The 14,720-nt window shown below is 38.8% G+C and overlaps 1 protein-coding gene across 1 annotated transcript in view; it reads left to right on the forward strand.

Annotated features, from left to right (window-relative positions):
• Positions 1 to 14,720, forward strand: part of disp3 (dispatched RND transporter family member 3) — a 71,302-nt gene that overhangs the window by 20,204 nt on the left and 36,378 nt on the right. The window contains exons 2-4 of the mRNA XM_051902247.1: positions 6,203 to 7,201; positions 10,913 to 11,132; positions 12,405 to 12,541. Of these exons, the coding sequence (XP_051758207.1) occupies positions 6,211 to 7,201; positions 10,913 to 11,132; positions 12,405 to 12,541 (1,348 nt within the window). The 5' untranslated portion in view covers positions 6,203 to 6,210. The remainder of the gene's footprint in view (positions 1 to 6,202; positions 7,202 to 10,912; positions 11,133 to 12,404; positions 12,542 to 14,720) is intronic.

The following is a 14,720-nucleotide window of genomic DNA, read 5'->3' on the forward strand; positions in this document are numbered from 1 at the left end:
ATGCCTACCGCGCGTCCGACCCGCACCCGCACCTGCACCGCACCCGACACGTAAATATTATTCCACCCGTTACATAAAAATTGCCGGGTCACGGGTACCCGCCTGCGTGCAGGAGCTTGTGGGCTGGGAGGACCTGCCCAGTGTCTTCAGGCCACCAGCTCCATCCAGCACAGAGGATCCCTTGGCTCCGCCTACAGCCTCTTGGCCCATCGCTCCACCTCGGCTCCGCTTTGGCTTCTCCCTCCCTTGGCTCCACTGGAAACCATCGGCCATATGGCTCCACCGGGCTCCCTCTTTCCGCCAGCGCCGCCTTGGTCGGACATCGTCCTGCCTGCACCTTCAGCTCCATCTGGCTCCGCCCTCCCCATGGCTCCTCTTTCGTCCTCTGTCCCACCATCTCCACCTCTGTCCTCTGGTTATTCGTCTCCATCCCGGACGCTTGTCGTCGCGGCTCCACCTTGGTCTCCTGTACCATCGGTGTCACGTGGGCTCTTCGGCCTGACAGCTCCACCAGTGTCTCCATCTTCGGTGGCTGCATCATGTCTTCCATCAGGTCGACTCCACCATGGCTCCTTCTGCCTTCGACTCCGCCCTGGGGCCACATCCTGGCTGGTCCCTGGTTCACCATCTGGCTCCTCCCATCCTCCACTCCCCCATGAACAGTTTTCAGTGCCCTGGACTATTTTTGTTGTTTCAGTAACACTTTACAGTAAGGTTCATTAGTTAACTACATTAGTTAACATGAACTAATAATGAACTGCACTTCTACAGCATTTATTAATCCTTGTTAATGTTAATTTTAACATTTACTAATACATTATTAAAATCTTGTTAACATTATTTAATGCACTGTGAACTAACATGAACAAACAATAAACAATTGTATTTTCATTAACTAACATTAACAAAGATTAGTAAATACAGTAACACATGTATGGCTCATGGTTAGTTCATGTTAGTTATTACATTAACTAATGTTTAACTAATGGACCTTATTGTAAAGTGTTACCGTTGTTTCTTGTTTTATCCACGCCCTCCTCCAGAGTCCCCTTCCTCTCTCTTCAGTTGGACTATTTACGGCGTGAGGACGTGCCTTTTTGGGAGGGGGTGTACTGTCATAGTTATGTTATGTTTCATTGTGTTTTTTCTCTGTGACCCATTTTCACAGTGTGTCTGATTAATCATTTAGTTCACCTGTTGTCTCATTTAGTTAACTCGTTAGTCCCTGTACATAAATACCCTTTGTTTTCCTGCATTCCTTGTCTGCTCTCGTCAATGTAATGTGTTTCATTTGGTATCCTGTATTATCTCCTGAGCTTTGGCATTAAAGACTAGTCTACTTAATCTTCTTCATTTTCATGAGTTTAACACAACCGAGTTGTGACAATTATCTGCAATAAATACAATACAATTAAGCACACATGTTTTCATAAGGGTTATGGAGAATAAAAAAAAGCTTTTTTTTAGGCCACTGGGACATTTATAACTGACAAAAGTACTATTCATTTCCTTAGGTGTAAAACGTTATTGAAATGTAAAAATACATAGTGCATCTTTAAGGGATGACAAGAGAATGTTTTTGACCTTACCTGCTGTAATTTCTCTTATGTAATTGCACCATGCAGGTTACTTTGATACATATAACACAAATGATAAAAAAAATATAACTGACATGTTGACATTTCAGAATATTTTATGCTGAATGAGTGTCTGCTCAGCTTCAAAATATAGCCCCAGTGAAGCATCATGGCTCTCAACTGTCAAAATGGACATTAACCCGGATTGCGCAAAGCTGCTGTGGTCAGCACCAGGGATGTGTATTGTGGTGAGAATGATAAATTGGTGGATTTGACACTGTAAGAGATATTACCCCCCTCTGATCTGGGGACAACTAATGTTTATTTAAGCGGTAAAGCAAATGTGCAAAGCATGCATAATGGTGCTGTGCTGTAAATAATGGGCTTCATTACCAGAGGTGTCAGAATGCAACATCTTACATTGTCTCTTAAGCTGTTTAGTATCATGGCTGATACAACAAATGGTTTGCAGGTTACATGGGAGTACTGAATTAATCATGACTACTCTCATTCTCTAGGATTTTCTCAACAACCTTAAGCTATATATCTCAGAAAGTTGGGCAACCACATTTTGCATGGTAAGAAAGATTCACAAATCATTTTGTGACAGATCTGGAATAGGAGGTGGATTTTCAAAGCAGGACAGAGTTTGTGGCACTTTTACTGTACATAAAGCTCTGAGATTTGCAGTTGGTCAATTTTTCCTTTGCAAAGGGTCACAGTGCACTGTATTGGTGTAAGAAATAGTGTAGTTTGACAATGAAAGACTAAGAAACAGTGACCATCATTAGCTTGTGAGGAAGATTTTACTCTGTGAAACCACCTGTACAGTCTACACTTATGTTGGAAAAAGCCTTGATATCATGTGGCTGTTTTAATTTGAGAAGAATAGCTACTAAACATAAAGTCCTTATAGAGAGCCCCCCTCAACGGCCGCAACCACAAGCCCCCCAGAGAATTATATTCAATTATCATGTGGTGAGACTTCCCAAAACTTCAAGCGCAAAATTATATTTATGAAAATATATACAGTATATCATATATTTTAAAACCTTTTTTTAAATGATGACAACATCTTCAAGGTTCATTGACTGTGAATGTAGCTCTAGATTTTCTCTTTCTCTCTTCCTCCTATCTGTCTGTCTCTTTCTCCCTTTCCAAAAATTTATTGTCAGCCTAATGAATTTGTGCTCTGCTGAGGCAGATGTTGAGCTCTCTGCCTACTGTGAAGACAGATGTTGGTTCCCATCCTCTTGAGATGTCACCAACCAAATATCCTGCTCAAAATAACCATCTTCTCCTGCGGAGAAACACAATATGCTGTCATGACTGAACTGAAAACTTCAAGACAAAAACCAATTAAAACTTTTTTAATAGTCGTACATTAATGAACATAAAACAGCTAAAATGCACTTATATCACTGATTAATATGTTTAATTAAATCACGTCATCATAGTTCTTGGATTTATTTTGTCCATACATGGAAAATTGAGAGAAGGAATACTGACAGACTTACAATCACCAGAAGATTATTTGCCACATTCAGTATGAATCACAGATGAATATTTCATTTAGATAAATATTTAAGGCATCATAAACCAAGGGAATGAAGGTCTGTCTTTCAATCTCTTTGGATATTTTAAACGGATTTCTTTCCCATTTTTCTAGCACGGCCACCTCCTACCCAGCAAAAATAAAACAATAATAATAATAATAATAAAAATAAATAAATAATTTTTTAATGTGTTTAATATTGTGGAACAAACAAAGGTGAGTAAATGATGACAGAATTTTCATTTCGGGGTGAACTATAACTTTTTGTTAACAATAAGCTGTAAAAAATCTTTTAAGATGACAAACGAATACTTCAAAATGAAGCGTCCATCTCATAAGAGCCCATTGAGCTTACACTAGAGCATACACCTGAGCTTAGCCTGCGGTGTTTGTGCATTGAAAGGTGACTTTTAAATGGCTCCTATCTCAGAATGCTAATTAATACCTCAACGGCTTATCAGTTTTCCAGGAGGGTTTATTTAACGCCTAAATCAAGCATCGATCCACCACAGACCATCTGATCCCAGGAGGAAAATCTTCAGATTCTCTGTGGGGCAGAGATACAGAGATGGAGCATCCGTACCTGTCTGCCTCCCCTCCTTTCTTTCTCGCTCTCTCTCGGTCCCTGGGCTCTATACACTGTGGTGAAAGTCAATGACTTCCTGGCCTTGCACTTGCACGCATGGCTCTGGGAGTAATCTGTTTTGAAAATGAAATGGTACCAGCTCAGTTTCATGCTGCCTCAGGCTGTATTGTACATTAGGCAGGACTTACATTGGACTACTGTCTCTCTCTGTCAGCAATTAGGCAGGCTTAGACGAGTTGAATGATTTAATTTTCAGTGACGCTGCCAACTGTGTGTCAGCTGCTGATAGCATGTTATCTCTGGCTCTCTGTCCCTGTTCTCTCACTCACTAGTTCACTCTGTCCCTCTTTGTGTGTGTGTGTATAAGACAAAGTGGGGTTTTTGACAATATCAGCATAAATTCTTATTTCACAGTGTAAATGCATTAAAATAACTTGCAATTAACACTGATGATTAATGAATTCCAAATTAACGTTAGTAAAACCTTTAGAGATTTTTTTATAAATACCTCTCTTTTAATATGTTGTCAATTAATTTTTTCATCTGATAAAATTGTTCAAAGTTTGTGTTGTCACTTACTGTTACAATTCCTATTTCATGTTCCTCTGTTTTGTTTCTTAGGATACTTATTTCGATATGTAGTTCCTGTTCTTATGGTTCCTGTGTTTGCATTGTTTCCTTAGTCCCTGGTTTGTTTCAATAGTTATCCTCATTAATCTCCTTAACTACTAATCACTTTCACCTGTTACTTGTTCCAGCCCTTGTTATCTTGTGTATTTAAACCCAGTGTTTTCCATGTTTTTATCTGGTGTTGTCCTTTATGGATGCTATGTGTGTGTTTGTTTGAGTTCTGTTTCTGCCCGTGTCTGGAATATTCCAGGAGCATTTCAGAAGCGAAGTGGCTGGATTCGCAAGACTGCGAGATTTGCCTGTCCAATGTTGTTTTCTTTGATTTTTCATGTTTTAAATAGCTAAATGGTTATATTTTGTCTGGTTTAATTGTGTTTATTGCTATGCCCTACTTTGTTTTGCTGTAGCCTACAGACTGAGTTAATACACTTAAAAGTCCAGTTATGGGGGACAAGGATAAAAGATTTTCAAGTTTTTCAACTTCGAATCCCTTGTCGTCAATTTCTGGCCTCCTAGTGATGTGAAATATGAGCGGGAGTCCACACAGGGTGATTATTTTGACTTTATTTTGTATTTCAACTGTGCAGCTTGGATGCGGCGTCCGTCAAAAATAGACTTGGTGTCTATCTTTAGCGAAGCGGCGCGGCTTCTGAAACGTGCTGCGGCTCGGCTGGTGTAAACACAAGCATTTGTTCTGGTGGCCGCGTCGGAGCCGTAATGCGCCGCAGATGGCTTTATACTGTCTGGATTTACTTCTGTTGTGTTTGTTTAAATAAATGTTTCTGCTGCACTTGGATCCATCTCTCCCTTGTTTCTGAAACAGCCACATTACAAGATGACTTAAAAGTATTTAAATTAATCAATTACTATAAATGTACATTAAAAATCTCACTATAAATTTAAAAAAAAATAGAGACAATCAAGGTGTGAAAATGATTTTTTTTTTTTTTTTTTTTTTAACCAGTAACTGTTTTCGTTGAATGCATACAGTTCTTGAAACTTCTGGAATCACAAAAGGAATCATGTTTAATTAATTTAATATATCAACACTCGCAGTTTCAGTTAATACATTTTTTTTTTAAACAAGCTTTGTCATAATTACAGCAGAAATACCAAAAATATCTGGTATATGGTAGGGGAGAGGGGTTTTGAATATTTTGTTGCCTTCAAATCCACTGCATTAGATAATACATTTCAGTTGAGTATCTGTATTCAGATGCTGCTAGATCTTTTCTCAAAGCTTACTTCACTTTTTGCAATAACTACCTTGTGTCAAGGTGATTCTTAGTGGATGCATTTATTATTTTTACAGGAATGAGAATGAGGAATTTTTTTTTAGGATACTGACAACTGGAGGAGAAAGCTTTAAATGTGCTAAATTATGATTAAAATAATATCACAATGCAAAACAACTTTGAATCCTCCCAAAAAGATTCCTGCAGATACATCCATATAGTATTCACAAGGCTCCCCTACTATGAAATCTCCTCACAGTTCAGTGAGAAGAATATATTATCGCACACACGCACATCTGGGTTCAGCATCTCATACCAGAGGCCAAACCATCTGCCAGCCTGATCGCTGGCCTGTGAGACTCGGTTCACTGTTTCCTTCATTTCCTTTCACCACTCACTACCCAGAGGCCAAAACCTTCCACTATTACACTTACAGAATGACAGATTTAACGGCTGTGTCCTTGTCTTAACAGTGTCCATCTGAGAATAACCTGCCACTCTCTATGGATGCTCCGTAAATCAAGTGCACTTTATCGCAGGATTCACCTGTCCGAACACAAACCGGAGCACACACAAGGCCGAAAGGCATTAATTTAAGTGTTTTGTGTCTTTGTTGTAGTGCCTGCCATGGATTCGGAAGATGAACCCTTGTTGCTCCAAGGTACCTGGAACCTAAGCGAGTTTGAAGAGCAAGAGGAGGAGGAGGAAGATGAGGAGGAGGAGGGAGAAGAAGGAACAGAACGAGCAAATGGAGATGAGCAGGTCTGTAAGGGTTTGTGGTGGGCTTTGGGCTGGGTGTACACGCAGCCCTGGGCCAGCGGGCTGGTTCTGGCTGTGGGATTTCTGGTACCCTTCACCCTCTCGGCTTATATGTTCCTTCACTGTGAACCGTTAGACATTGACCTTTCCTACAGCGCATTCGAGGTCAGGAGTCATGCCTCTGCGGAACGTTTTGACGCTCTCGCCATTGCCCTGAAAAGTCAGTTGGGGTCTTGGGACAGGCATAGGCGTGACGCCGAGGGATTTGACCTTGAAGCCAATGCTCTGAGGGACCTTTTGTTGCTCATGGTAAACAGAAAAGGGAAGGACGTCTCTACAATGGCGAATGTCACAGAACCTGCTGGGATCTTGGGGCAGACTGAGATAGGGATACACAATGACAACAGACAGTTTGGAAATGAGAAAAACAACAAGACGAAAGAGGAAAAGACTGACTCGACAAACCCTAAGATAGCGGCAAGCCTCAATTCTAGTGATGCTGATAATCACAGGAAGCCAGACTCACCCTTAATAAGGGAGCGAAGATTTGCAGGCTACTCCTACCTCCAGACCCAGGCCCTGTGGAGGATAGAGCTAGTTTTTGTGGCCCAGGGCGACAAGGATAACAACATTTTCACCCCCGAACGCCTTCACACCATACACCATGTGGAGAGACTTCTAATGCAGCACCCTCAGTTTCAGCAGTTCTGCTGGAAGCCACTGGAGGCATTGCGAGACTTGCCCCTGGGACCTTCCTTTTGCTCCCCTCCAAGCTCCCTCCTGTCCTACCTCTTTCCCAGTGAGCGTGCAGGGAAGATCTACTATGATGGAATGGGACCTGATCTAGCTGATATACATGGTAAGTCATCGGGGGGGCCAAACTATCCCACTCGCTACTAATGATCCAGTAATCCTCATTTATTTTAAATTTGAATATTTTTAAAGGGTTAGTTCACCAAAAAATGAAAGTTCTGTCATTAATTACTCACCCTCATGTTGTTCCACACCTGTAAGACCTTCGTTCATCTTCGGAACACAAATTAAGATATTTTTTGATGAAATCTGAGAGGTATCTGACTCCTCAATAGACAATTTAACCACCACTTTCAAGGTCCAGAAAGGTATTAAAGACATTGTTAAAACAGTTGACGCGACTACAGTGATTCTACCTTAATGTTATGAAGCGACGAGAATACTTTTGTGCGCAAAAACAAAACAAAAATAACGACTTTATTCAACAATATCTTCTCTTCTGTGCAGTGTTAATTTTGGCAGCCATTTTTGATTTAGTCTTAGTCTTTATCTTCAGACAAAAATGCTCCTTAGTCTTAGTCACATTTTAGTCATTTTTGCTTTTCATATTTTAGTCTAGTTTTAGTCAACGAAAAGTCATTGCATTTTTGTCAAGTTTTAGTCATTACTTTTAGTCAAGCTTAGTTACCAACATTAATTTTGATAGCTATTTTATATGTAGTCTTTAGACAAAATAGTCATTATAGTTTTTCTCTTTAGACCAACTCATTTAAGCATATGAAAAATTTGAATCAAGATAACAGGCTGTACTGACATTGCACTCTTAGCAGTAGCACTTGTGCAGTTCTACATATCCTCTTTCAGTGGTTCTCAAACTTTTTCTAGTGTCGTACCCCCTGCGGGATTTAACATCCTTCTGTGCACCCTCTCATATCCACTTACTGCAGTTACACCTTTTCCATTAAGGGACAATATTTGCCCTCTTAAATCGATTTTTCCAGTGCATTTTTTTTACCTTTATAAATACCTTTATAAAATAAATAATGCTTAAAAAATGTCAATAAATACAATGATGATAAAAACGAAGTGATACTTTTAAATATTACATTAAACCGCCAGTAGGTGGCGGTAAGTCACTGTTTTTATGAGTGAATCATCGAGTCATTCATTCTTTCAGTATCAAAGCAAGCGGCTGTTTTTATGAATGAGTCATTGAATCATTGACGATTCGTTCAAAGCCGCAGATTCGTTCACGAAACAGTTTGTGTGCTGCAGTTCTGCTGTGGCTTTTGTTGCAAAATAGAGCAAAAATACTGACAATACTGTTTAAAATGTACATCACTTAATATTACCCTTTTGTTTGTTTAAGTGTTGTATAAAATCAATGTCCCACTTGAAATCGTGTGGATATTCGGGAAACATTGCATTCTTGCTTGTAGCCTATAATATGATCAACGACAACAACAACAACAACAACAAAAACCCACCGAAGGGTATGTGTTTGTATCGAAGAGAGTTTTAATCTTAAATCTCTATGCAGTCTGTGTCTATATTTGTTCTTCATGCTAGTAAGTGCTAAATCCACACTTTTACAAAGGTATATTGTCGACAACAGCAGTAGCGGGATTTGCTGGCGTAGATGCATTCAGTTTTGACCGCGAAAGATGAGGTAATTAGACTGAATGTCGTGTATTTACGGCATTTTACCTGCTAGAAACACATGCTAAGTTTTTATGCTATTTTAAGGTGGAGTAGAATAAAATGTACGGCAAAACTCAGCATTTTGTTCGCGTACGTCAGTTTGAGAGCCACTGCTGTATATCAGCCTACATTTTGGTCACAGATTTAGTCAGCAAACGAGCAGCGCAATATAGACCGACTGAATGACACTTTAATTTAAGTAGAAAATCTGAAATGAAGATCGCTGAACTGCAGCTTACTTGTGTAGTGTAGAGAAAGCGCGTGTGCGTGGTTGCCAGATTGCAAAGATTAAGTAAAACGTGTTCTGTTAACAGAAACTCTGATGGGGGTTTAAATTCTGGAAATCTGGCAACCGTAAGCAAGGACGCTCGCAGTCTGTAATGTTTTGTCTCCTTTATTCGACAAAAACAAAAGGTGATTTCAAAAGAGTGATTTTGGTGAAGTTTTTAGTCCTTTAGCCACATTTCAGTCTCGTCTTTTTTCGTCAACGATATTGCATGTGTTGTTTTAGTCACGTTATCGTTAAACGACATTGGTGTCGTCTCTCATCGTCTAGTAAGTAGTCATGGAAAAAAAGGTCGTCAACGAACATTTTTTCGTCGTAGTTTTCGTTAACGAAATTAACACTGCTTCTGTGTCATTCTCCTACGCTTTTTACGTTTTCATCAAAAATATCTTACTTTGTGATCCAAAGATGACGAAGGTCTTAAGCTCATTGCAACACACTCCATCATTAGAAGAAGAAAAAAGACGGAAGGAAATAAGAGGGTGAGTAATTAATGACAGAAATTTCATTTTTGGGTGAACTAACCCTTTAAATACTGTATAGCAAATAAGCTCAGCTAAACTCTCTAAAACAGTATGTTTTATTTGATTCCCTGTTTACATGGTCTCTGGCTGGTCCAAGCTAATTCTAGTTGGTTTAGGTGGTGAAGATCAGGCTGAGCTGATAGACCACCTTGGACCAGTTTAACCAGGCTAAACTGGAATGGCCTGGTTTTCTAGTAGGGTTAGCCCTGGTTAACATATATCAGGGTTGTCCAATTCTGCTCCTGGAGGGCCAGTGTGAGTGTCTTATAGAGGTTGCCTGGATGTTTCTAGTGATCCTCAAGATCTTGATAAGGTAGTTTAGGCGTGTTTAATTAGAGTTGGAGTTAAAGGGTTAGTTCACCCAAAAATGAAACTTCTGTCATTAATTATGAGTTTACAACCCTCGTGTTGTTTCACACCTGTAAGACCTTCTTTCATCTTCAGAACACAAATTAAGATATTTTTGATGAAATCTGAGAGCTTTCTGACCTCCCTATAGACAGCAACATCATAACCAATTTCAAGGCCCAGAAAGGTTTTAAAAACATTGTTAAAATAGTCTATGTGACTACAGTGGTTCAACCTTAATGTTATGAAGTGAAAAGAATAATTTTTGTGCTCAAAAACAAAACAAAAATAATGACTTTATTCAATAATTTCTTTTTCTTCCCTGCTCAGTATTGGCCGACGCTGTTTATGTGAGCAGCACGATGCATGCATGTGATGCTGACGCAGGAGCCGGCCAATAATGAGACGGCGTTCTGACGTAGAACCCGGAAGCGCTGCACTGTGTTTACAATGTGAACAGCATAGGAGACTGACATGGAAGAGAAGAAATTGTCGAATAAAGTGATTATTTTTGTTTTGTTTTTGCGCACAAAAAGTATTCTTGTCGCTTCATAACATTAAGGTTGAATCACTGTAGTCACATGGACTATTTTAATGATGTCTTTATTAACTTTCTGGACCTTGAAATTGGTTATGACATTGCTGTCAATAGGGAGGTCAGAAAGCTCTTGGATTTCATCAAAAATATCTTCATTTGTGTTCCGAAAATGAACAAAGGTCTTTGGAACGACATGAGGGTGAATAATTAATGACAGAAATTAAATTTTTGGGTGAACTAACCCTTTAAGATCTGCAGAAAAGTGTCCAGGAGCAGAACTGGATACGCTTGACATATATTGTAAAAAGTAACAAATGGTGGTTTGATGTTCAAGGTGTTTCAGATGTTTCACAATTAATCCAACCAGTAACTGAAATGTTTGTCATAAAACACCCTGATTGTAGTATCCTCTATTCTCAGGTGCCCTGAGCTTGGCGATCACCCATCCACAGTTTTACTGGTATGTGGATGAGACTCTCACACCAGACAAGCTTCAGTCCTCTCTTCTTCGCAGTGAGATCCATTTTGGAGCTCCTCTCCACTCTTTCTACTCTCTTCAAGACAGACCTTTAGAACAGAGACGTCTCTTCAGAGACTTTGTGGTGCAGTATGCTGATATCCTTTCACAACAATCCACCAGGTGGGTGTTGAGATTGCAGTTGGTGTTGGTGCAGTAAATAACATAACAAGAAGGCTTTTTGTTTATTTGTCTGGTCTAATACCATGTATGGTTAAAAGCAAATTCAATTTAACAAACACACAAACCAGCGGATTCATCAAGAGATTCATGATGGCTTGTTGGGCATTAAGTATGGTCCTTGAAAACATGCAAAATGAACTTTATTTATCCCAGTTAGCAGAAGCTTTATTTCCCACCCTGTGTTCTTCAATTCTGTTTTTTTTATTATGAATAGCTTCATCTGCATATAATGTTAGGTTTCATAATGCAGTGGATGGGATTATCATTGCAATCAGAGCTACAGTTGAGTGTGATCAACAAACCATTTGTCTGTATAATGTTGTTTATTAAAATACATTTCTGTAATTCCAAACACACACAGATTTTTTTTAATGAGCCCTTCCTGCCATGGGAAATGTCTTCCAAAAGCAATCAGTCATGTAATATTTATATTAAAAAAATTCCTTCTTTTTAGTGCTCAACTTCAGGGCATTTTTGTTCTAAAAGTAATATAATGTATTAAATGAAAATTTAAGTGTGCATGAAAATGGTCATAAGACAGAATTTGCTTTCACAAATTTTATGTCCATATAACGGAGCCATCAACTTACAAGGACGATCTCAGTGACACAATGGTGATGAATCATGTCTCAGTCCTCCCGCTCTTCTGTGTGGCAGCTGGAGATACTGTTCACTTTACTAATGCAAAACTAATGAGTTATATATAAATGATTAAACACAAAATGGGAGTCTATTAAGCCACTAAGTATTCCTTAGTGTCAAAGACAGAAGTCAGTTAGTCAGATGTTTCGATTTTGGTTGTAGTCATTTTTGCAAATCAATCCCAGTTATGAATCACAGACAATGACCCAAAGCTTTATTACATCTGCAAAACACCCCTAATATACTCACAGCTGTCAAGACTGAATGTAGGCAGATGCTCTTCAAATGACAATCATTACTGCTGGTTTGACAATGGTAGGAAACCTAGAAATGAGCCAATGGTCAGGCGTGGAAGAGACGTTCATTGTATCTCTGATACTGTAATAACTCCCTTAAGAGCCCCCCGATGTAATTAAGATAATCTTTTTCCATCTGCTAATGTGTGCTCATTTTCTTTCTCATCCCCCTCATCTTCTCTTGCTACATATCGTCTAATATCAACCATAACCCCTGCTCATCTTGACTACCCTTCTTTCTCATCCAAGTTTCTGTTTTTTATTCTCTCTCTAGTAAAGTGAAGGTGTTGTACGGGGGTACAGAGTTATTTGATGATGAGGTGCGGAAGACCTTCCACAGTGACATGTTGCTGGCGTTGTTCAGTGGAGGATGCATTACTGTCCTTGTGTACGTTCTAACCTCATTTTCTGGTAAGACACTCAACAAGCATTCTAATCGAATAAACCTAAAGACACCATACAGTGATTTTATCCCAGTTAAGGTTGTTGTTGTTCAGTCGACACAGAGTAGAGATGCCTATGTTCATTATATAATTACGTTTACACTTCACTTAACTGCTTCCAGTTATTTTAGCTCAGGGATGGGCAACTTCAGTCCTGGAGGGCCACTGTCCTGTAGAGTTTAGCTCCAACCCTGATAAAAACTCATCTGCCTATAGCTTTTTTTAGCAATCCTGAAGACATTGATTAGCTTGTTCAGGTGTATTTGGTTTGGACTGAAGCTAAACTCTGTAGAACAGTGGCCCTCCAGGTCCGAAGTTGCCCATCGCTGTTTTAGCTGTACAAAAACAGTTTGTTATGTTGCTTGATGGTTTGCAGTGCAAATAGTTTAACTGTTTACTGCATTTTGTTATACATCTAGTTATTCACCCTGTGGCTAATGAATCAGAAGTCTTCAACATTCACAGGAAATACTTACTTCTGCATTGAAAAATAAGGTTAAAGGGTTAGTTGACCCAAAAATGAAAATTCTGTCATTTATTTCTCACCCTCATGTCGTTCCACACCCGTAAGACCTTCATTCATCTTCGGAAGACAAATTAAGATAGTTTTGATAAAATCCGATGGCTCAGTGAGGCCTGCATTGACAGCAAGATAATTAACACTTTCAGATGCCCAGAAAGATACTAAAGAAGTATTTAAAACAGTTCATGTGACTACAGTGATTCAACCTTAATGTTATGAAGCGACGAGAAAACTTTTTGTGCGCCAAAAAAAACTAAATAACGACTTTAGTAAACTATATCTAGTGATGGGCGATTTCAAAACACTGTCAAAAGTCACACCCCCCAGTGGTGAACCATGGAAATTTCGAAACACTTATGACGTAATGAAACCTCGTTTACTGAAATCACGTGACTTCGGCAGTTTGATACATGCTCCGAACCGCTGATTTGAGACAAAAGATTTGTAAAGCTTCGAAGCTTCATGAAGCAGTGTTTTGAAATCGCCCATCACTAGATATTATTGAATAAAGTCGTTATTTTGTTTTTTTTGGCACTCAAAAAGTATTCTCGTTGCTTCATAACATTAAGGTTGAACCACTGTAGTCACATGAACTGTTTTAAATATGTCTTTAGTAGCTTTCTGGGCATCTGAAAGTGTTACTTATCTTGCTGGCAATTGAGGCCTCACTGAGCCATCGGATTTTATCAAAAATATCTTAATTTGTGTTCCGAAGATGAATGAAGGTCATACGGGTGTGGAACGACATGAAGGTGAGTAATTAATGACAGAATTTTCATTTTTGGGTGAACTAACCCTTTAATATGTCAGAAGTTGGCAACAAGTGACTGGCTGCATCTGAACAATCATACTTCCCTACTATATATCAGGTAAAAAACAGTAAATGAAAAGAGTAGTATATCCGAATTCACAGAATAATAAAACAGTAGACAGAAAGTACCTGGATCACCTACTTTTTCCTAAGAGATTCTGAAGTGCGCATCTGATAGACACTTTACTATCCCATGAGGACACGGGAGTGAAGTGATTGCAACTGATGCTGGTAGGCCACATGACAGTGAAAACATAACAAAAGTAGTTAGTCTGGAGTATATTCATACTACACTGTCATTGAATTATTCACTCAACCATTCGTACAAACACACTGATCAATTCAGCAAGGAAACTCCACTTTATGTTGCTCTGGGAGAAACTGTTGGTTCTGCTTTTGACATCATATGGAACTATTGTCGTTGGCAGAGCAAACAGACAGTAAAAAGACAAAGTAACTGGCGATATTGTGTCTAAAATTTGAAAACTTTATTAATGCAGTCACACTTTCAATTGTGCTGTTGGTTTGAATACTGTGTCATGACTTGGAACTGCTCATGTGATTGAATTCTTAAATATTAAATATATATATAATTTCAAGTTGTGTATTATAAAAAAAACAAATTATCAATAACACATTTATAAATAAACATTAAATTAATACATGCTGTAAAATGTTTTAATTGTTAGTTCATTATAACAAATCTATTAATTATATTAACAAATTAAATCTTATTGTAAAGAGTAAAGTGCTAATTAGTTGAGACAGGGTTTCAGTCTTGCTAATGTTACCGGTCCCACATGATGGAACGCT

This window comes from Ctenopharyngodon idella, chromosome 8 (genome assembly GCF_019924925.1).
Source record: "Ctenopharyngodon idella isolate HZGC_01 chromosome 8, HZGC01, whole genome shotgun sequence".
Taxonomy (NCBI): Eukaryota; Metazoa; Chordata; class Actinopteri; order Cypriniformes; family Xenocyprididae; genus Ctenopharyngodon; species Ctenopharyngodon idella.